The sequence below is a fragment of the Stylophora pistillata genome, chromosome 8, assembly GCF_964205215.1.
Source record: "Stylophora pistillata chromosome 8, jaStyPist1.2, whole genome shotgun sequence".
Lineage (NCBI taxonomy): Eukaryota > Metazoa > Cnidaria > Anthozoa > Scleractinia > Pocilloporidae > Stylophora > Stylophora pistillata.
The window spans coordinates 20,063,589-20,087,705 of NC_142526.1; the positions used below are offsets into that span (position 1 = coordinate 20,063,589).

A 24,117-nucleotide genomic window follows, 5' to 3' on the forward strand; every position below is an offset into this window, starting at 1 on the left:
TTTGGCAGTTTCAGATTCAACCAAAGTAAATTATTCTCCACGCCTCGCTGTTAATTCACCATAACCACGACTGTTGTCTACCCATTTCAGACCACGTGACCAAGCTATGACGTAGAAGCTAAAAGACCTTTTGCCCCACCTCAGTCGGCTTACCTCACACGGTAAAATTGTTTTTAAGGATAGTACATTTCATAACCTTTCCATTGATGTATAGTTTATGGAAGTTACGCCTCAAATATTGCGGTAACACTTTTTTTTTGCCGAAGGACATCTGCGAAGGTCTATCTTATCCTTAACAAGCTTTTCATCCTTTGGGAAGCCGTGGAATGAGAATTCATCAGTCATTAACTTATTTTTAAAATCGCAAGTAGTAGTAATGAGCCATTATTGTTGTATTTCGACAACTGTAGTAAATAAAACTATATAATTTACAGGCGACGAAATACCACGACTGCACGCACAACAAGAGTATTCCTTGTTTACTCCCCCGGCTACAGGCCACGTGACGGCACCGTGGCGTAACGGCGAATAATGCTTACCTAAACATTCTGTGCCTTCAGCGCATATTGTGTCTATTTTTATTTTTATGAACCGAGGTCCATCTAGTTACTTGTACTTATCCGAAGCAATTAAGTAGGGCATACTGGCCGTCAGTCCCTTTGTAAGGGTTCATTTAAAGACTAGCGCTATTGATCCATTTGTAAAACGTGAGTACAGTTCTTTTTTCAGCAATTAGTCAGTAATAATGGATTCGTGCCATAAACATAACTGCGTGTAAACAAGAGCTTGGAATATAATTCTAATTGGTATACAATTTTACCGCTTTCTTTGGTTAAATGATTGTGAAAGACCCTTTCATAGTTCTGTGCTTACAGCATAGCCAAGTTTAGATTACGTTTGTTCAATCAGTAACTTTGGATGAGGGCAAAGTCAGCCTTATGATCAGAGCAGCCTTTCGAGAAATTTTCCTTCGGAATGTGATCAGACATGTACAATTAGATCTAAGCTAATTATAAACCCAATCGCGAGCACACTGAATGAGAACACAACGTCTATTATCGGAATCAGCACCTGGCCGTTATAATAATGACACCTATTCGTCTCCATTCAGAAAACTACTTCAACATTATGTTTGCATAAGACTTGCCATCGAGCAAAGCAAGCTGTGAAATATGATACCTTGAGTCATTCAACCGCATGATGGAACTAAGGAATGGTGTGGATAGATGGAATTGTGGAATATCTTAAGACGCGGGATGACGGAATATCCTAACATGCGGAACGCCTTTTTTATGAAACAGAAGTCTCAAAGAATGGAATCTTATATAATACGAAAATGATTTATAATCAACAGGCGAAATTAAAGGAAGCATTGGTAATCATTCTTGGAGCCCAGAGGATTGGGAAACCAGGAAGCTTTCGACTTAGCCTCTTAACATTATCATTTTCATACTACTGTTATTACTATTTTCATCGTTGTTAATACTATTATTTGTTACCATTTAATTATCGGTTGTTTTTCGTTTAAACAATATATTCTTGAATCATCCTCTAGTGGAACAGGGTACTCATAAAAATGTGGGAATGCGGGAGGTTTTTCGTTTTGCATACGAGACAAATATTCTGCTGCACTTCCTTCTAACGTTATTATACAACACCTAGTTCTTTTTAATATTATAAAAATTGTGCTTTATCCTTAAACACATTGAAAACTTTATTTCCAGCCTTGACAAGTCTTATACGACAAAAGATGACGTAATCTCTTTTATTTTTTGCCCAAGAACTATTAGTGGCCTGTTTTGTGACTTTTATTGATTAATGTCCTGTCAAAACCTAACCGCAACCTTTCGATAAAAATATGTAAATTTTCAAAGCAATAACATATAGCCAGAAGTTTATAACTTTTATATAAGCACTTAAGATGTTTCACAACGAACTGACAGCCATTTCAACAACTTATAGAACTCTAAGAAGGTTTGTCTTGCGGTCGGATTGTGCTACAAAGTGTCCGGGTTGGCCGAACAGCTGATACAGCAAAATATACCTTGGTTTGCTCCCTAGAATTTGTTCATGGATTCTGTTATTGAGCATTAATTATTCATAACCAATAAAGCGTAAATTTGAACGCGACCTCGCTATGATGAACCCTAAATTAGAGGAGAATGGGCCGAAGTTGGCCAATTAAGCTCAGTAAAACTGACTTTTCTGAGTTTTGTAGGTGCTAACTTTTTTATCACGTTTTTGAAGATTAAATATGTACCGAAAATTTGCACCTAAAATGAAGGACATTACGAAGTAGAGGAATTATCCTTCTGCACTTGAAAGATCCGTTAAAAATGGCGCGTTTCGAGCGATCGAGCCAGTGTTTGAGCCCACACATGAATAACAATACATCCGGTCAAACTAAGCAATGCCCATCGTGGAATCAACAACACTTGTTGATTTATTCACAATCGCTACGAATCTTAAAATCTTTCGGTGCTGTTACCCCTTGCCTTGACTGACTGTACCAAAAATTTTAGTGATGGGAGCACTTGTCGTAGTTTTTTGAAACAAGTTAAGAGTTAGAGTCAAAAGGAGCTTCAGTCGAGCTTTTCAGTGATGTTACTAAACCGTTGTCACAGACTTTATGGTCGGGGAGAATTCGAGTGGGAGATAGCTAACGACAGCTAAATCTCGCTTTGTTTCTATCGACCCTCAAATAAAATGTTGAAACCCTTTATTTTACAGCTCAAGGACTGACACATGCAAAATAGATAACTGGTTACTTGCAATGTTCACTCTTCCTATGATTGTAACCTTTTCATCAGAGGATCAAGGTACGGAATAAATGCTTTTGACGTTAGGGTAAACCATATTTGGCTATGAGCTAATTATGGCTGGCGTGCAGTTTTTGTCCTGTAAAGCACTTTTTATGGGCGTATTTATTAAACTGACCACGTTTGCTCTCTAAAGTCATTTTAGAAAGACAGCCAACACCATCAAACACCTGGTTATGGAATCCATCGAAGCCGTCATCAGCAGCTGGCAGACCTTCTGGGGTAAGATCTCATATTTCAACTACTTTCTGTTTTGTGAACCGGTTCGGCCGCAAGAATATTGAGTTGACTGATTAATTGCATCTCAAATGTTGGTTTAAAAGCATTTTGTTACTGCTTGACACGAGGTTAAAAAATCTGGTTCCTCTAAAGTAACTATGCTTTGAACGCCAGAAATAATCTGACAGATCTGAGAGTACTTTGTTCAGGCTTTGCATCCTGCAACCATTCTCTGCTCAGTACTTAGAATGCTAATGCTGATCTGTCCTTCAAAAGTAAATCAAGAGTTGGAAACTAAACAGGAATTTATCATTCTTTTCCATCGTATCGGAAACATGATAATTTCAAATTCTTTGTCTTCTTTTCTTTTTTGATTTGAAATTCAAAGCAAAGCTCTCGGTATCAATAAAAAAGAAATTTCTTTCGCTTGGTCTTTCTGGCCCTTCTTCCTTACTTGCAAAAAATTGAGACTGTCAATGAAAATAAATCAACTTCAAGGGTTCGCTCATTATCCAAAATCCATTGTTTCAAATTGACATTTTTAATTAAAATTAATTTGGTAGGACAAAGCGTGACCAACTGTACAAAATATTAGTGCTTTGGTCAGTCAATATAGTTTCCACAATCCTAAACATAAATGAGCAGTGTTAGCTGCCAAATACGATAGTCCTTGTTATACCCCCGCACTCCCCCCCCCTCAAAAACAAAAGGGCATTCTTCCTTCCACTTGCACAGAAACTGATTGCAACAAATTTTGGAATAGTTTAAGACATTAAAAATTATTTTTAGTCAGCACTATTTCGAAGGAAAAGAAGACGCAGGTGGTGAAAAACAATCTAAATCTTTGAGACTTTTAACTGGTACAGGTGTAACCCTAAGGCATCCCTATTTATTTTAATTTTACCAATTTTCTAAGGTTTTTTTTCTAAATTTAATTTCCGTGCTAGAGAGTTCAAACATGCTCTTAATGTGGTCATTCGATACATTAAAATACTGTCCTCCGCAGTAATACGGATAGATTTTAATTTTCTATACTACATACGCAAATACGAAAGAAAGTTACTTGTACAGTTTTTGCCCCCAATCATTTAGCAGATGATCTGAACCCAGGAGTAAAAATTCGACCATGTTCACAACCGGAACTGCTGCTAAATTGGTCGGTCTTAATTGAATTTGGACTCAACCATTGCAAAATGGCCTTTTCAAGGGGACTGAGCAAATTAAGCTCATCTTTAACCACTACATGATTTAATCATTAGAACTGGTTCTTTCGCTTTAGCTGTCTGGATAAATTTAAACTACTTACCCTTCAGACTCATTCAAGAGAAAAAACTCCATTAGATTGCCCACTTGATTTACAAATTACAAATTACAAATTACAAATAGGTTAATTGACCACTTCCTATAGGGCTTTTCAGAGCCGATTAAGGTTGAGATCGGACGTCAGCATTATCAGGCGCCTCTGGCAGCCGCTTCAGTCCATGTAACGATCTCACCTTCCCACCCATCCCACCCCAGGGGTGGACATCCACCACACAGTAATGTCGTGAGTGGGAAGTTAACGTCTTTTACCCCTAACCCTGCAGGAGACGGGGCCTACGGTTTATTTCTTCCTTATTCGAGAAGACTAGAATATCTATCCATTTCTTGATATTATAGAAAAGTAGCAAATTCTCCAGTTATTTTAAGACTACGAGTATTGGTCTGGCCGGGGCTCGAACCCTCGACTTTCCGCACAACACAATCCAGCGCTCTAACCAATTGAGCTTAAGTATAAAACGATGTTCTGTTCGTTCCCAAACGAAATTCAAGCTAGAACCACCAAACTCTCCTCTGACGCGCCAAATCCGTCAAGCGTGCACACTAATATTGCTGCTGTGTCCTTCAGACCAGGAAAAAGATTAGACATGCGCATAAGGTCTTCAAATGGCTAAATCATGGTTTGTCCCACGTCAAATTTCGAAATAAAATAGGAAATATGGCGAACACGAGCTCGGTAACGACGACATAGAGAAAGTATGATCATGAGAAAGAAAAAACACCTTTCTCTAAGGATTGTGTATCTTGAAAACCCTTTAGCTAAATTTTCTAGTTCCTTAGCCATCTTTGTTTCTTTTTTCGTCCTAATCTTCCTAATTTGTTGTTGTTGTCTTTTTTTTCAAAAGCAGCCCATACTGAGATATAAGCAAAAGCATTATCGTACGAAAACCCGAATTGATCTCAGCATAAGTAATAAAATGGTGGAAACTTTTACTTTAAAAAATGTTATCGACTGATACCTCTTTAGTTAATTACGAGCGTAAGATTAAAAGAAACAGTATGCGAATTTAACAGGATCAATATCCACATGATTACGTGAAAATTCCAGTTGAAATGAAGACTTTTTTAATAGGTAGTAATTAGGAAAGTGACATGTTTGTGATATGAAGGACTTGTATCATAAACGGAGGTTATGAGTGATGGCAAAGTGCTCGGCCTCCGTCGCCAGTTACTGCATATAGAAAAGGCTCCGCTCATTCGTCTTTCACCATTGCCAGAAATTTGGGTCAAAATGCTGGACGCGCGTGCGTATTGAGAAGTTAATGGCGGCGAAATCGTGTAAGGAAATGTATGGGATTTCCACAAAAATCCAAAATATCACAAATGCGAGTAAGATTAGCTCCGACTCGAAATATGTTCAGTAGAGATTAAGCTGTACTTCTAACATAAAATAATGCAAAAGCTGTTTGTCTACTTACTTCCAGCAAAGTCAGCAATGTTCGATATTCGAGGCTACACATTATCTCTAGTCTGTTTCAAATATAGAGTAATCCATGGCAAAGCTTAAGGATCGCCGATTTGAGGAGCAACCCTCCAGGGAGTCAACTAGCTCCGACTCGCATTAAATAAAGGGAAGTTCGAAGTAAGCAAATCGTCTATAAAAAGAGACATTTCTTGACAATGAGATACTTCCAAAAGAGCTTGAAAATTGCTTTTTTTGCTCTGTGGAGTCTGTGATCTGAGACCATCCTTGAGAACGCACCAGAAGGGAAAGCGCTAAAAGAAAAACCCTCTGCGAAACCTTCAAACTTTCGCCATATCTTTTTTTCTAATTCAGCAATGTTGGACGGGAAATAAACTCAATCCAGACCCCCTCATACTAAAGTAGAGCCTGGAATAAAAATTTTCTCGCGCGAAAATTAAGAAACAGATCAGAGAGATCTGTGTCAGTACGTTCGTTGAACTGTGTTTTGAACTGGAAAAAAAAGCCCTTTTCGAGTACGATTTGCCTAGATCTTCCCATTATTTAATGCAAGTGGTTTAAGCTACAATTTTCAAAATGTCTGACATCTTAGACGATTACAAAAAAAAGCCAGTTTGAGTTGACATTGAAGCTCAGTACAGAGTGTCCCTTGCATTACATCAGACAGCAAATTGCTATAAGTCGCTCTGCCTTAAAAATACCAAGAGATCAGTTCAAAGTTGTTTTTCTTTTGCTTTTTTCTCCATAAAGAAGGTCCACAGAACTTAAATCGTTCAATATTTTATATGGAATTTGTCTTGACCGCCATCTTTGTTTTCATCCGACTGCAATCCGCTGAAGAATGAGTGCGGGAGCAAAATTTCCTCGATTTCTGGAAGATTTTTAATTCATTTTCTTTTCATTTCCTTCTTCAGATTGCCCAGAAGGGACATACAACGACGGAAATGGCTTTGATTGCACAGGTACGTATGCAAATACGGTTTTGTGGTGTGAATGGTACCTGTCCAGTTCAATGTTATAGTGCATAGGTCTTTTCAACTCTTGATATCTTAACCTGTGTCAATTAGACGTGGGTATCTCGGAATTTTGGTTCCCTTGTGATCAATTTTGGATCTTTGGAATTATTTTCCCCGCGCACAACAGTCACTTCCACCGCATGAATAACTGTTAAAGTGCCCCTAAGACGAAAATCATTATTTCGGGTTTATTTGTTATAAAACCTTCGATCAATAACTTTTACCCCTCCCAAGTCGCCCAAAAGTCGTCCTCCATTACTTGGAAAACATGTTCTATCGGCCGGCAATCACAGCAGAGAGCTTCATCGTGACGTTAACAACTCAACGATCTTATGTCGCATTTACTTTTCAAATTCCTTTTTCTAGCTCTCTCTCTAGCTGGCTTTTACGAAATGTTTGGCAAATCTAACGAAAAATTGGCCGAATTATCTTCCGAATAGTCTGATAATAGTATGTTTCGTCAAACTATACCAATCTGAACTTGAATAAGTGACTACGGGTGGTACATCTTACTGTGTAATTTCATTCTCTCTTGAATTGTTTTGTATATGAGAACGATCCTTCGCAGTAAAGCACTATTTGAGCAATAGTGAAAATCAGACCTGAAAAAAAAAAAATTTCAGGCCTGTACGGGACTCGAACCACTGACCTCTGCGATACTAGTGCAGCGCTCTACCGTACAGGCCTGAAATTTTTTTCAGGTCTGATTTTCACTATTGCTCAAATAGTGCTTTACTGCGAAGGATCGTTCTCATATACGTCTCATAACCGCAGTTCACACATATGTTTCATATGTTTGTTGTTGTTTGAATTGTTTTCTGATTAAGTTAATTAGGTGTTTGCCTTGCAGCAGTAGCCAGGGGAACTATGAACGCCATTGTTACAATGGTAAAGTTCGGCAATACCTAAAAAACATGTTCTCGAGTATATTAATTGAACCTTACTGAAATAAATGGAATCGTCTCCATATTTCGACATAACACGTACTCAATCGAACCGTTCATACAGTATGTACCGAACCGCAAACAGATGTATTTACAACCCCACTCAAATGAAATGAATCGGACCGAATTCGTATGAGTTACACACATATCGACAACACAACATACAGAATTCGAACCACATCTTTGTTTAAATCTAATATAGAAGACATGGCTGTGCGGAGTTTATCTTTGAATGTTAATTGTATCTCTCAGACATTTTGTCATTTTGTTAGCCGGCGAAAATAGCCATTTCCGTTTTATTTTACAATCAATCGATGACCAAATGATATATCTTTCTTTCGTATTTTTAACCATAAAAAGTAAAAAAAGCAAGCGGAACGCGTTGACTTACATATCAACGAGATCGTGCTAGGTACGGTACGAGCTAAATAGGGAGGATATCTTAGCCCTAATCTTTCATCTGCGTTGTTGTCTCAAAGCAGTCCTCCTAAAAGTGTTCGTAGAAAATTGAAAAAAAAAGTCTGCTCAAATCGAACCCCTGCTCTCAGTTCTTTACTAGAATAGAACTTGAGCAGTATAGTTTGAGTGATTGTTGCAGTCTTGCAACACAAATCTCTGATTCTAACTGGTATTGAAAGTCGGACAGCCATCATAAATAGAGATTGGATCTCTATTATTGCCCAATGATAAGTTACTTTGTGAGTTTCTACGTTGTCTTTTTGACGTCACCTCCTTTCAAATCGTGCTCGGCCTTACATGAACTTACGGAAAATGATCAAATAATGGCGGCCGCGAAATGTCGAACTTCCGAAAAACAATCACTTCTATCCTCCGTAAAGAAAAATTAAAAGGGAACTTAAGCATCAAGCGTTCGTGATTCACGGAGACGAACCGGAAGTGAGATTTCGAATAATTTGCCTACTGCGCATGTCAAGAGGTCATCGTGACTTGTCACGTCGGCCGCCAAGGCGCTTGTGGCCTCCGTGCTGATTTTCCACGACCCCGAATGGTCTAGATTGTACATAGCAAAAAAAGCACAACAAAAGAGCTTCCCAAAATGGATTCGCACGAGGAAGGGAAAGAGAAGTCTTCGTAAGTACAATTTCATTTGTTTTTGTGTGCCGAGAGTTGTCTTGTCACACTTAAACTCGACGCGACCTGTTTACTTGAATACTTGCCTTTCTAGCTTTCTGCACACTCGTCTTTCATTCACAAAATCTTATTGAATAAAAATTTAGCTGACAATTTCAGTTTTTTGTTAAAACAACGCATTCATATAAACTTTTAGGAGTTTCTTTACCGACAGTTTCCTTCAGTTGGCAACCCCACATGCGACTTGTTTACGTTGTTAAGTGCAAGGTTAACAATTTAGAAACCCAAGTATGTATGTATGTATGTACGTATGTAAATCTTTATTTAAACACGGAAAATCATCAGTTACATAATAAAAACTAAGATTAATCAACTGCTTTACATGATTGTCGTGTGGGAATCCTATATATCGACTACGTTAAGATTTCGCCTAAAATGGTTAATGGATGAAGCATTCTTTAAGTTTTTGGGCAATTTATTCCATAACATGGCCCCGCTGTAAGAGAAGCTTCGTTTCAAATAATTGGTGTTTGGTTTGGACACGGCCAGCCTTCCCTCAGAGTTTCTTGTGTCGTACACAGAGTGATGCTGAGAGAAAATACTTTGCAGATATTCGGGAGCAAGGTTGTTTATAATTTTATACATCATTATGGCGTTTTGTTTCTCTCGTCGAAGAGATAGCCTCTCCCAATCGAGGGTGGAGAGAAGGTGGTTTAAGCTCGTATCAAAGGGTAATTTAGTAATAATTCTGGCTGCTCGATTCTGTAATTTTTGGAGCTTATCGCTCAAGTAGCCACTTAAACAGTCCCAGACGGGGCTGCAGTAATCAAAATGGAGAATAATCAAAGCGTTATAAATTTGGATTGCAGTTTCTTTGGATATAAAGGGCTGTACACGCTTTAGGGCGCCTATAGCTGAAGAGACTTTCTTGCAAATCTCTTCAATGTGGCTACGCCAAGAGAGTTGTGCATCTATAGTAAGACCCAAAGATTTGGTCTTGTCGACTATCTTGATAATTTGGTCAACAATTCTGATTTCTAAGTCGTTACATTGGGAAGATAGTCTTTGTCTTGAACCAATAATCATTAACTCTGTTTTAGCAACATTTAGACTGAGCTTGTTAGCTTTCAGCCAACGGCTAAAGTTATTCAATTCAGGGGTTAGAGCTAGCTCAAGCTCTGTTAGTGTCTTAGCAGATATCGTAAGATTGGTGTCATCGGCAAACATTCTTGGTGTGGCGCCCCGCAGGGAGTTGGGAAGATCATTAATGTATATTAAAAATAGCAAAGGACCCAATATGCTACCTTGCGGCACGCCGCAACTGAGGGTACGGGCAGGTGATAGTTTGCCACCGACACTACATCTCTGAGTTCGGCCACTCAAGTACGACGAGAACCACTTAATAGCTGCCAGATCGACACCCAAGTATGACATCTTACGCAAGATTATTTAATGATCAATAGTGTCGAATGCCTTAGTAAGGTCAATAAAGACGACGCCGTTTAAGAGACCATTGTCGATATTAACCGACCAAGAATTTGTTGCCTCAAGCAAAGCCGTAAGCGTACTATGTAGAGAACGGACCCTGATTGGCAGTCCAATAGCAATTTGTTATCATCTAGATAACGAAAAAGTTGATTGTAAACAATTCTTTCAAAAACTTTGGAAATTATAGGGATTACAGATATTGGTCTATAGTTGTTAGGATCCGATTTAATACCCTATTTGAAAAGAGGAGTCACTTTAGCCGTTTTCCAATCATTTGGATATATCCCCGTGAGGATAGACTTAGAGAAGATTGAGGTGAGAGAGGGTGCGATGATATAAGCAGCCATTTTCAATAATTTACTCGGAATCATATCAAGACCAGTGACTTTCTTTTTGTCAATTTTTGACAAAACGTTAGACACAATATCAACGCTCGGAATTTGTAAAGAAAACGAATGAGTAGAGTGTTCTAAATAAGACTCAGGATCAATATCAACGACAGGAATATCTTGTGCTAATACTTGCGCAACGTTTGTAAAGTGATCATTAATAGTTTCCGAAATGTCTATAGGACTACTGACTATTTTTTCATGTACCTTAATCTCCAGAACATTCGTCGACTTACTACTGTTACGTGAAGTTAGCTTGTTGATCACGTGCCACGTTTTGCGCAATTTATCTTTATTGGCTTCCAGGTTTTCGGAAACGTAGAGTTTCTTTGCAAGCTTAATTGCGTTGTTTGCCTGGTTTCTTGCACGCCTAAATTGATCCCATAAAGCAGGGTTATTGGAGGAAATTGCCTTCTTTTTAAGGAAATCTCGTTTTCGGATTTTAATCAGCAACTCTTTAGTAATCCAAGGAGATCGCTAGTTTCGAATTCTTTTCGATTTGCGTGCTGCATGTTTATCGACGCAGCAAAGGAACATTTCTTTCCATACACGCCACAATTCATTTGGATCAGAAAACAAATCGACATCGTCCCAAGGTAGTTGATTGAGTTCAATTAAGAAATTTTCTTTGTTAAAGTGTTTAAATTGTCGTGTTTCAATCCCGCGTGGGCCAATACGGCAGTAGTGAGTCTTACGTGACAAAAAAAAAATAAGAGAATGATCACTTATGCCAAGGTGAATAACAGCAGAATTTGTAACCTTCTCTAGGGAGTTTGTTATGCATAAATCAATTAAAGTTTTTGAGGTCAGAGTGACACGTGTTGGTTCAGTGATTAATTGAATGAGACCATAAGTATCGAAAATGTTTCTCAGATAAGAAGAATTAACTGTAACTGCTTCAGGCAACAAATTGCAGTTGATATCACCGAGTAAATATAATTCCTTATTTTCCGCGTCAATTTTTGCAATGATATTCTCAAATTCGCTAAATAGATTAGGTGAAGAACTTGGGGGTCGATACTAAGTACCCACTAGAAATGGTATACTTCGTGGCTTTCTAATTTCAATAAATAGACACTCTAAATTATCGCTATTTAAATCATTACGTATTCGATAGTTTAGGTTAGTACGTATGTATGTACATATTCCACCTCCATTCCTTCCGTTAATTTTACGATCTTTCCTGACTATTTCAAAGCCAGGTATATAAACTTCGTTATCACGTACTGTAGGGTCTAATTTTGACTCGTTGATATGTAAAATGTCAATTTTTGAAGTGGACATAAAAACTCTAAGTTCATCAATATGAGACAATAAGCTATTGATGTTAAGGGACGCAATGACTAAACCTCGACCAAAGATTGTTGGATAGTTGGACTTACCGCGGTCGGTACCTTTATGGACATCAGCCGAGTCGGATTCCCAGACGGCATTATCCTAGTCTACACGTAAATGGCTAATAAAATTTTGAGCTAGGCGTGTGGTGCCTTTCTTGTTTAAATGAAGACCACTTCTATTTAAGTGGCTAGTTTTTGAAATGTTTGAGTGGTCAACAAAACCCCAGTTCTTTTCGTTGCAACATTCCTTAAGAATTTTGTTCACATCAGGTACTTTGGAGGCAAGGGCTTCGTCATCTGATCTATCGATGAGACCGGATATAGATATTGTGGCCGAAGATTCGGAGTTGACTGCTTCGGCTAGGTCAATCAGTTCGACTGCACATTCACGAGGAGTATTGGAGGATCGTAAACTGTTGGTTCCATCAAGGATAATTATCTCGTCTGGGTTTCTGCGCAGTAGTGGTTTGATGTGATCTTTCATGTTTTGTGTTGTGCATCCCGGAAAGGTGGCTATCTTAGCTTGCGAGTTGTTGGACATTTTATGGCCTTGTAGATATTTAAGAGTAGAATCCCCCACTATAACAACCTTCTTCCGACGGTTGGACGGTGGATGGTCATGTTGATTCGACGAATTGAATAATTCAGTGTTTCGCACTCGGATTTCCGAGGACGAAGGAGATGTAATGTGTCCAGTGACAACGCTATTGCCATTTTGATCGCTTCTGTTTCTCTAGGTTCGATCTTCGTCTCGAAGAGCTTCAAATCTGTTACGGGTTTGAGTTATGTTGCTGGGCATTCTTTTTTCATTATGTTTTGCATTTGTACTTCTCTGGTGCGGCTTTTCGACTGACCAATCACTTGATTGTGGTTGATTGTTTTCCACTTCATTCTTTTCTCGCGTAATAATTGTTATTGCCAACTTTAAAGAAGTATTTTCTTGCTCTAATGACAGGACTCGGCTTTCAAGTAACAAACACTTTTCTTCCAAATCATTAATTGCATTGTCTTTTTTAGATATAGTGGATAATAGCTTTTCACACTTCTTTTTGTAGTCGAAGAGCTCGACACCTAGGGCATTGGCATCTTGTTTTTGAATATTTTCCCTAAGCTTTGTATTTTCTTGAACTTGTTTCTGAAGGATCAATAAATCGAGTTTTAATCCCTCAATATCGGCAGTGATTTCAGAGTTCGATCGTATCTCAGGACTATTTGGCTGAATCTTACTAACAGTCGACGTTTAAAAATTACACTGACTATTGTCGGTCTCTTGCAGTAGTGTAGGTCGTTGGATTGATTGTTCGGTAGATATCAAAGAATTGGCATCTTGCGTATCAGTTGTCTCTCTAGATTTCTTGTGAACTAATTCAAACAGCTTATCCTTTAAAGCGGGACCATCGCAGCCTTGAAAGTTCAGAGTTCTTTGTTTCTTGCAGTACCAATTGATGATGATATTCTCGTTTAAACATTTAAATTGCTTTGAGTTCCCACCAGGCGTTAGCCACTTTCCTTGCAATTTTAGAACATTTTCCACGAATTTCTTTAGTGACTCCAAGTCATTCATCCATACCAACTTTCCGTCATTAAGATGAAGATATTCTAACTCACAAGACTTTGGATTGAGCGATGACGACTCGGTTTCTAAAACATTAACGGCATCAGCATCGGAGCTACAGAAAGTCCGTCCGTCCGCCATGACAAACATGCGTTTATAAACAGATGTATAGCTGGATAACTGAACAGTTTATTACATCTACATCTACATCTACATCTATTAGTCTTGCAAAGGGGGGCCATCACGCAAGACATAAAGTAACAATGATAATTAACAAAATGAGATAAAAGCAATATGGCGGACCAAGACGAACCTCGTGCGTTTAATTATTCTTTTTGCCATGGCAACTCGTGACAAATACGTTTACATGGGAAGGGGAGGGGTGGTGTCCGTTTTCTCAACTTATCCTTAACATAATGAGATAAAATTGAGTTTACAATATTTTGCTCGCTAGCATAGGGTTAAAGTAGAAAATAATTTAAAACTGAGTCCAGCACTTACATGAGCTTGTTGATATGCATGTAAGCGTTTTATGAGGCTATTTGCTAGTTGCATGCTATACATGTAGTACTCGAGAAATCTGATTTTCAATATGTCTGGGTGGTAAAAGCACTAAAAGAGCCCAGCATAACCCTCCCATGCATTCTCTGTAAGAATTGGAATTCTTTTAAAAAATCTCATCACGCAGAACCTACAGTATTTTATGTGCCATGCTCACACTTTGACAAAAGACTTATTTTACCATGTTCTTTCAACATTCAGTGCTGATTTGATGTTATTCAGGATAAAACCCTGCGTTATTTAAGCAAAATGCATTTTGTGATGTTGAACAAATTTGGACTTGAATCACTGTTTACCAGTACATTAAATTTTCAATCACCCTAGCTGCTTCTTCTGTTATCAACAGAGAACCACCCATGGAATGGACTCCAGAACACGATATTAGACTCTGCCGAGAGCTGCTACTTGTCAACCCATTCAAAGAAAAATATAAGACAACTAAGCGTGCAAAGCTGTGGGATGAAGCACGGGCTTCACTGATAAAATCAGTGACACCATCTTTTAAAAAGAGCTTCGAGAAACGTGCAGTGCAGGAACAATATAGACACCTTGCAGATAAGTTCAAGGAAAAGATGGCCAATGAAAGAAAAGAAAGTGGAATAAGCCCTACAATGTCAGAGCTGGATACATTAGTGGAAGAGCTTGTTGAAAGAGGGCAGTCTGAAAAGGACCAACAAGATAATGAAGGTGAATTTTCCAGTATCTATAACCTGTGAGATATTAGGATTCCAGCGCTTTCCCAATCTTTCAAATTCCCTTTACCAAAAATTTTGTTTTTAGACAAACTTTATGAATTTCTGTTCCCAGAGGCAAATGATGCAACAAAACTCCCTCTGTTATTTGTGATATCCCCATGATCAGCCTGTGGTTAACCCCCATTGAGGTTGATGACAAGTGCACAACAGGATGAGAAAAATAATTTTTACTTTATGAACCTATGAAGCCTCCAAATGCTAAACATGTCAAAGGTCCCTGTTTTGTGAACAGCAAAATATTAAATTGTTTGGCTTTGTTTATGCCTTGTGATTGGCTTTTCCTGGTGATTATAATTCCTGCATGGACTGAAAAAATCTGGTATAATTTTGCTTGGTTGCCCCAGTAGGCACTCGCTCCTTCCAAAGCCATTGCATTGTGGGGTATTGGTAATTCATGTTTCCTTGCAAAACTTGGCAATTGCCCATCCAAAAGTTGTTGCTTTCTTTCTAAGTCTATGAATCTTTGATTCCCTGCTTTAAGTTAGGGATTGTAGAGAAGGCTCTATCAGGCAACACTGTAAAGCATCAAATATCCTTAATCTTTGTCACTGTGTATGCAGAACCAATTCTGTGCTGTTTTGAATTTGGAATATTTCTAGACAAGTCCATGAAGTACAAAAGGTGAGAGGAGGGAGAGGAAATGAGGTTAAAGGCACTAGAGCGGCTGGGAAAAACAGGCAAGAGGAAGAAAGACAAGGAAGATGGAAAGGGGCAGAAAAAGTCAAGAAGGAGTGGAGGTGATACAATTCAGTATCGAAGAGTAAAAAGTGAGCAAGAAATGAAGTTAAGAGATAAAGATCAAGAGCTGGAAAACAGTAAGCAAGAGGAGGAGAAAAGGAAGAATAATGCATTTTTAAATGCCATGCTTCAGCAGCAGCAGCAACAACAACAACAACAACAGTAACTTATGGTTCTGCTGGCCCAGCAGAATCAACTTATGATGAAAATTTTTGAGAAAAATGGAAAGTAACCCAAGGTCTTGTTCCCACAGTTTTTTTTTTTCACCATACATGTATCTCTAAGAATCTTTTGTTGCATCGATCATTCATTACACTTTTTTCAATGACTGCAGAAACTCTTGCACCCTAATTGTCTAACTTTTTTTGTCAATAGGTGGACAGACACATGAATTTATAATTTAAATGCAATGTTCACACAAAAGGCAAGAGCAGGCAATTTGACAATTTGTTATTGCAAACATCACTTTTTCGTGCATCTGTCCTGTTATTGATAATATAGAGCAATATTAATATTTATCGTCATATTTTATATACAAGTACAAAAGCAATTCTTGCAGTGAGATCATAGTTAGTAGAGGGGACTGGTTAGGAAGGTCGGCGAACTTAAAGAAGGTAACTCTTTGTTCAAGTTTATCGCTCGTGACGTCACACGACCGTGCACACAAGAAATCAAGATGGCGTCTTTCCATGATGGTCGATAGTCATGTCAGTCGTGTAAAACTGTCTTTTATGAAGCCAATAGCGCTAAATTCAGATCGAATTATCGAGAATCCTAAAAAGTGAAATGCCAGGAGACAATTGCTCTGTTGTAGGATGTGGCTCATGCCGCCTTTCGAAAGGAATTGGCATCTGAAAGCTGCCTACAGCTAAAAGCGAAGGCTACCGAAAATGGCGGGAACGTTGGCTCAACGAGCTAAAAAAAATACCGAGTTGTCGACAAGAACTTTCAAAACCAAATCAGTAATGACAAGTTATACACTTGTGAAAAGCATTTCAAGCCTGAGGACATAGAAATATGTAAGTATTTAGCTCCTTTTTACCTTTAAACTGCAATATCATAACAAATGACGATCAGTAAAAGCATATATTTATCAGGGCTTGACATTAACTTTTCAACTTACTAGCCAAGTGGCTGGTGACATCTCAGATGATTTTAGATGTTCAGACAATTTCAGTCAGTTTACTAACCAAACTGACTAGTGTAAATTGAAAACCACTAGCCGAAAAATGAATTTCTACTAGTCTGTGGCAAGTGGACTACCGTTAGTATCAATCAAATATCATATAAAATGAACAGAAGCTGTCCAGCAGAGGGATTTGCAAAATCAATACATTGATTTTGATATGTATCAGTATATTATTTCATTCATTATTGTATTCCCTGTGATGATATTATCAATCATATATGATGCAAAATGGACCGAAGCTGTCCAGCATAGAGTGGTTTGCAAAATCATTACATTGCTTTAGATATGTATCAGTATATTATTTCATTGATTTTTGCAAACCACTCTTCATTCTAAGAAGCTTGACTTTATTGCATCCCCCGTGATGATATTATCAATCAAATATGACTTAAAATGGACAGAAGCTGTCCAGCAGAGTGATTTGCAAAATAAATACTTTGATTTTGTTATGTATCAGTATATTATTTCATTCATTTTTACAAACCACTCTTTACACTGAGAAGTTTGACAGTGTTGCATCCCCTGTGATGATATCAACCAAATTTGATACAAAATAGAAAGAAGCGCTATTTACATATATTTGTATTTATAGGTTTCTCCATGGCGAGGGTATGCAGTATGTGATCACAGAAAGGTTTTGCCAAGACAGCTTGGAGGAATACTTTGGAAACCAAAGGAAATTAGGGAGACGAAACGACAATCCAAATATTAGGTCACTCGGCTATAATAATAATACTATCCGCATTCAGAGATCAGTTTCATGTCAAAGTGGAAACACGCCTGGTAGGAAAGATAAAAGAAAAGCCTGGGTAAATGTAAGTGATGAACCAGTGCTTAAAAGATCAGCCAAAAGATCAGTGTAATTAAAAAGGTTTTCAAAGACCTGTGAAATCAAAGGTGGTATTAAACACAGTATATTTGTAACCTATTCTCAATACATTATCAGTCTAATTATTACACTGCTATAATATTTTTTCACGGTTTTATAAAATCACTCTTGAAAGTGTTCACCCAGAAAAATGTAGCTACTGTTTCTCAGCGCTGGAATATTTTATTATAATGTGTTTTCCATAAACAATATGAAGAACTTATCGGTTGTTTTCATAGCCTTTGAACTATGTAGTCTTGAAATATGCACAGACAAGTAGCAAACAGTAAATGTTAATGTACTTATTGAATTTAAAATAAAGCTTACCAGGGTTAATAGCTTAGTCTGTCCTGACAGTGTTAACCCTGGTTCTGATCAATAGCTTTAGAAGCTCTATTTATTTCTTGGCACAATGCCTTGGATTTCAGCTGTTTTGCCTCAACTTTGTGTTTTTGTATGATGTCCTTTGCAAATGAGAAAGAACGCACCCTTGTCTATAGCTGAATTATGTTGTGCAATACATCTTTAGCAACACTGCTTGGAACAACAAGCTCACTATTAGACAGCAAGGAATTGTACGGAGTGACAACATCAACGTCGACTACAGCTCTTGAAACAATACGACTGCAATCTATCTTATGTGATGTTGAATTCGAAGTAGCAAGTCTAAAGTAGTATTCAGATTGTTCAAATATAAGCTGAGCATTTTTGGTTAAAGCTCATAGTCCACCACGGTTAAGACTGTTGATATGCTTGTGGTTTTCCAGCAAGTTCTCTTCTGCATTTCCAGCTTTCAGGGCTGACGTAGCTTGCTCATTTTCAGGTGATTTTACTTTCGCTTGAGTTAATTTTCTGGGTAAATTATGGAGCACATATCCACCAATATACTGCAAGCCAGATAGCTCAATATTTGAGAGTTTTTGTTTTTCTTTTGTCCCCTTTGCTACACCATCTTCGCTTTCTTTGCTGTGCACCAATAGAAAGTCAGCGACCTTGGTTGACAACAATGTTGCAGTAACTTCAGACATATTACCAAAATATTTGTTTGACCTGTAGACAACAGTGAGTAAAATTCAGCCTAAAACTTCTCAGCGTTGCCAGTGCGTGCAAGGGTCTTAAAAATTTTTTGAAGCTGAGAAAATTCTGCAGTGGAAGTGTTTACTCGATTTACAGCGAAGGAGCTCACTTCTTCTCTCATCTTTGCCGTGTATATTTTGTTTTTTTCTATTTTACGTTTAGCTTTTTCGATTACACTTAAATAGACGTCTGGTGTCAAACGTTTTTTGTGCTGGCTTTTTTGTGCTGTCCCCTCTACTAACTATGGTGAGATGAATTTGAAGAGGCTGTCTCTCTTATTTCCACCCGGTCAATTTCGCGTCAAAAATAATTTTGTCTGAAACTCTGTCAACAGAAAGACTTTACTTACGAAAGAACTAAATTAGATTCGGTTTGTTTCGAAATAGTTTTCTGACTGCGTTGGGGCCATAATTGTTTCCTAGTCTGTTGGGACCGTCGCAACGTCTCGAAAATTGAAAAATAGGCATATTTTGTAACATTGTAAAATATTTGATTCGCATAGTTAAGCCACCGAATTTATATCAGATTGCTTAAAAACCTTTCTAGTTCGCCAAGAAAGTTAGAACTTGCCCTCTCAATATATCTGAAAAGGCGAATGTTCGCCTTTTCAGATATATTGAGAGGGCAAGTTCTAACTTTCTTGGCAAACTAGAAAGGTTTTTAAGCAATCTGATACAAATTCGGTGGCTTAAAACGGTGGCTGAAACGAGCGTTGGTAGCCGTAAAATGGCGAAAATCAATGCCCCGAGTAGAGCCAATTGAACTTTGCTCACGAAAAGCGCAAAAGGCAGCAAGCTTGTATCAATTTGACAAATTTTTCTAAGAGGGATTGAGGTATGGCTTAAATCTAAAGCGGGACCATTTCATTCAATTTTGACATCACGGAACGGTTTTAAAAATCACCAAATTTCAAAATCCAAATATCGCATTTCGTTGCAAATTTTCAGTTATCATTTTCACCATGCGGTATAATTCAGAGTCGGTTCAGGTTAAGCTCATGATAAGTGAAAATGGTTTTGAATTTCGAGGATATAAAATCAGTTTGTGGCTTTTCATTTCCGCACGGAAAAACCAGGCTGAACTTTGTAAAAATCGCAACATCGTCATTTACGTCATGACATAATCTAATTAGGCACCCAGTGGTTAAATCCGGAATTCCACGTACACTTAGCACAAGTTAGCACCGTGTTCGATCAGGAAATCAATACAGTAAGCAAGTATTGCATGCATACATACATACATACACACATACATACATACATACATACATACATACATACATACATACATACATACAATTTTTACCAGCACGCTAGAGTGGTTCAAGTCCTACCTAAGTCGTCGTAAACAGCACACTTCCTGTGGTGATGCTATGTCTGACCCTCTCCCGATGACCTTTGGGGTGCCACAGGGGAGTATTCCAGGACCGCTTCTCTTCTTGGTTTATATCAATGACCTCCCTCTGGCTATAAATAATTGCAAGGTGACTTTGTATGCTGATGACACGGTCCTGTACTACTTTGCTAAGGAGCCACACCTGTTGGAAGAGGCACTGAATGATGATCTCTTGCAAGTTGCCCAGTGGCTACATGGAAATAAGCTAACTTTGAATCTTACTAAGACGAAATCCATGATTACAGGTAGTAATAGGAAACTTGTTAGTATTTCCTCTTCATCATTATCTATTTTTGACACTGATATAAATTCTGTAACTAGTTTTAAATATTTGGGAGTTATGTTGTCCTTAACTTTTACATGGTCCGACCATGTTGAGTATATTTCATATAAGGTTAATAAGAAACCTTGGTCTTTTACCTAGGATTAAGTATTATTTACCTTATAGTGCTCGGTTACTCTTTTATAATAGCTTAATGCTGCCTATTTTTGATTATGCTGATTTAGTCTGGGGTGACAAGGACAATGTCACACTGATGAAGGAACTGCAAATTCTGCAAAACAAAGCAGCTAAGTTGACATTAGATAGATCACTTCACTCCTCATCCACCGATGCATTAACAGTTTTGAGATGGCCAAATCTTGAAGAACGTAGGAAATGTCATCGATGTATATGTGCATACAAGTGTATTCATGGCAAAATTAATCATTCTTCGGACATTGTAAGTAAGAGTGATATGCACTCCTACAATACGCGCAACAACGATACTATAAAGCTCCCCAAAATCGAATACAAGTGGGGAAAACATCGTTCGCGGTATCACTGTTTCAAAAAATTTAAGGAGTTAGAGAGAACTGTAAGAAACTCAGTAAGTTTGCCAATTTTTAAGAAGTGTCTTTTTTCTGCTCTTTATAATTAAGTATTTTTTTAAATGAATTTTTGCAGTGTATATGTTGTACTCATTTTTATATTTCGATTTTAGCTCAAATTTCTATATTTTAATTGTAGTTTTATATAATACACATCTAGTAGTAAGGTCCTCTATGTAAACCACTGTTGTGATGGAGCTTCCTAATAAAAGATTGTTATTATTATTATACATACATACATACATACGTTAGTTGACCACTCCCCACGGGGGCTTTTCAGGGCCAATTCCCACCCATTCTACCCCAGGGAAGGGTATCCACTACACAGTAGTCTCGTGTGTGGGAGATTAACGTCTCCTACCCCTAATCCTGCAGGAGACGGGGCCTACGGTTTATTCGTCCTTATCCGAGAAGACTAGAATATTTATTCATTTTTTAATTATAGAAAGGTAGCAAATTCCTCTCACTTATTTTAAGACCTTGAGTATCGGTCCGGCCGGGGCTCGAACCCTCGACCTCCCGTACAACACAATCCGGCGCTCTAACCAATTGAGCTAACCGGAAGGCGGTTAGCTCAATTGGTTAGAGCGGCAGATTGGTTTTTATCTCTGCTCTCGTTTCAAGTTCTTATTCATTTTCAATGGCAAAATTGTTTACAATAACACATTCCGTAAGCTAGCGGAGTTCGTTTTTTTTTTCTCTGCGTATTCGAACACCTATAGGTCTTAAGGAAGTTCTAGAGTAAGCTTGAGCTTCATTGTGGACTTGAAAGAGGACAATTCAATCATTTGTAACGGAAGGTCAAATGTTCTTTGCCGAAGACGTTGAAGACGGAAAAAAATCTGACACTACTGGGAATTCATTGTACTGAAGCGTTTGTAACGCAAGGTCGAAATATTTTCAATGACAAAAACATATTTGTGAAGGTGTAGTCTGATCGTCCGGGTGAGTGTAGTCCTGAGAAGGACTGTTGTCGGTGGCAGTGACTGACGTTTCGACAACCTGTGCGGAAGTCATCATCAGAGTCAAGTGAGTGATTGTTGTCAGTAGAATGTTCTTATTCCAGTTCGTGTGAAATGATCGGTTGGTTTTGCCGTGATGTTATTGGCTGTAAGACTCAAGTGACGTAAGTCGTTCGTGATTGGTCTGTTTCGGTCTGTCGGTAAAGCTAGGTTGTTCTTTTTCGGTCGTTTGTGATGTTTATGTCGTGAATGAGTCGTTTGTATGGGGCGGGTAGTTGTTGACATCTGTTTAGGGGAGTCTGTTCTAAGTTAGTAAACCAGCTTTCCAGAGTCAGTCGTTGAAAATAGTCAGTGCTGTAGGTTAGGCATTGCGCAGAGTCCCAGTCAATGTTGTGGTTGGTAAGTCGATGGTGTTCAGCAATGTGATTGCTGACATCACCTTTCCTCGTCGCCCGTCTGTGTTCAGTCAGTCTTGTTGTGAGGTTTCTGCCAGTCTCACCGATGTAGGAGGCTTGGCAGTCGGAACAATTGATCTTATAAATCGTTCCCTGTCTGTTCCTCGGTTCGTCTTTGTCTTTAACGTTGGTTAGTAACTGACGTAGTGTGGTGATGGGTTTGTGGGCGACGCGGATATTGAAGGGTAGTAAGATGCGCGAGATGTTTTCAGACATACCTTTTATGTACGGTATGGTTGCTGTAGTCGTAGGGGTTGCGGTGTCGTTTGTTTCGGTAGTGGTAGTGGGTCGGTGAGTGTTTCGTCGGATGAAGTCGTTGTTGTAGTTGTTCTTCGTAAAAACACGGTGAAGGTATTTGTTCTCGTCGGATAAGCTGTCTGTCGAGTCACATACTAGTTGTGCGCGTCGTGTTAGAGTTCTGATAGTTGTGGCTTTGTGTGATGTAGGGTTGTAGGATGACTCGTCTAGTAATCTGTCGGTGTGTGTCGGTTTCCTGTAAACTGTCGTTCGTAATGAGTTGTCGTTGTGGCTTACCAGGCAGTCTAGAAAAGGAAGTTTGCCATTTTCTTCGACTTCTCTGGTAAACTGTATGTCAGTGTTTTGTTCGTTAAGGTGGTTGTGGAATGCGTCAATTTCGTCGTGTCGAACGGCGGTGAATGTGTCGTCAACGTAACGTAACCAAAGCGGTATCGTTTGTCGGCAAGTCGAAAGGGCGCGTTCCTCGATGTTCTGCATCACAATTTCTGCTATAACAACAGAAACTGGAGACCCCATGGCAGTGCCGTGTAACTGTTGGTAGTGTTTACCGTTGTACTGAAAGTAAGTAGACGTTAGGCAAATGTTTAGCAAGTCCATGATGTCGTCTGTCGGTAGCGGTAGTGGTTCGGTAGATTTTCGGATTGCAGTCTCAGTGCATTGTAATGCTAATTGAAGTGGAATACTTGTGAACAGTGATTTCACATCAAATGACACTAGTTTGTAGTCGTCAGGTATCTGAACAGTCTTGGTAGCGTTAATGAAGTCTTCAGTGGATTGTAGTTTATGTCTGGATTTGTCGGTTAGCGGTTGTAGTATTGTCGTCAGGTACTTGGATAGTTGGTATGTGGGAGAGCCACAGAAAGAAACAATAGGTCGCATCGGGAAACCAGGTTTGTGTAGTTTCGGCAAACCGTAGAGTTTCGGTGGCTGTGGTACCGAGCACCTCAGTCGATAGTACCGTTGGTTGTCAAAGGCGTTCGTTTTCTTGAGTGTCAGTAGTTTACTGTTGAGTTTACGTTGAGGGGCAGGAGTTGGGTCACGTTTGAGTTCTTCGTAGGTTCGTTTGTCGTTAACTAGTGCGTCCATTTTGTCGTGATAGTCAGTTTTGTCCATAACAACAGTAACTCGTCCTTTGTCGGCTGGTAGGATAACTATGTTTTCGTCGTTTCTCAGTCGTTTCAGTGCGCGTTGTTCGTCTTTAGTCAAGTTGCTGTCATGTAGTGACGTTGATTGTATAGTGGAGGCAATTCTGCTTCTGATGTTATCCTTGGTCGGCTCAGATAGTTCTCGTTGCCGAGACAGGGCCGCCTCAACACTAGATACAATAGCCTCAGTCGGTATGCGTTCAGGTGTTACTGAGTGTTTTAGTCCGTATGATAGTACGACA

At 38.7% G+C, this 24,117-nt stretch overlaps 1 protein-coding gene and 1 pseudogene across 2 annotated transcripts; one reads left to right on the forward strand and one right to left on the reverse strand.

The window, feature by feature from the left end:
- Positions 1-565: 565 nt before the first annotated feature.
- LOC111346428 (uncharacterized) lies at positions 566-18,092 on the forward strand. Of its 2 annotated transcripts, XR_015991261.1 has the most exons (7): positions 566-707; positions 2,731-2,819; positions 2,956-3,041; positions 6,696-6,743; positions 14,510-14,850; positions 15,518-16,675; positions 17,438-18,092. XR_015991261.1 is itself a non-coding variant. In XM_088731919.1 (5 exons), the coding sequence occupies exons 2-5, from the start codon at positions 2,774-2,776 to the stop codon at positions 14,546-14,548; spliced, it is 219 nt and encodes a 72-aa protein (XP_088588045.1). In that variant the 5' UTR covers positions 566-707; positions 2,731-2,773; the 3' UTR covers positions 14,549-14,736. The 2 variants fall into 2 exon arrangements, 1 of the variants encoding a protein (XP_088588045.1); XM_088731919.1 differs by lacking the exons at positions 15,518-16,675; positions 17,438-18,092 and having other exon boundaries at positions 14,510-14,736.
- LOC148725393 (uncharacterized) lies at positions 11,919-13,743 on the reverse strand (annotated as a pseudogene).
- Positions 18,093-24,117: the final 6,025 nt, after the last annotated feature.

Bases quoted from the DNA above. Each gene is read 5' to 3' on its own strand.
- LOC111346428 (XM_088731919.1), top strand. From the start codon at position 2,774: ATGTTCACTCTTCCTATGATTGTAACCTTTTCATCAGAGGATCAAG. The intron at 2,820-2,955 runs GTACGGAATAAA...TGCTCTCTAAAG, and splicing joins CTTTTCATCAGAGGATCAAG to TCATTTTAGAAAGACAGCCA. The intron at 3,042-6,695 runs GTAAGATCTCAT...TTCCTTCTTCAG, and splicing joins CAGCTGGCAGACCTTCTGGG to ATTGCCCAGAAGGGACATAC.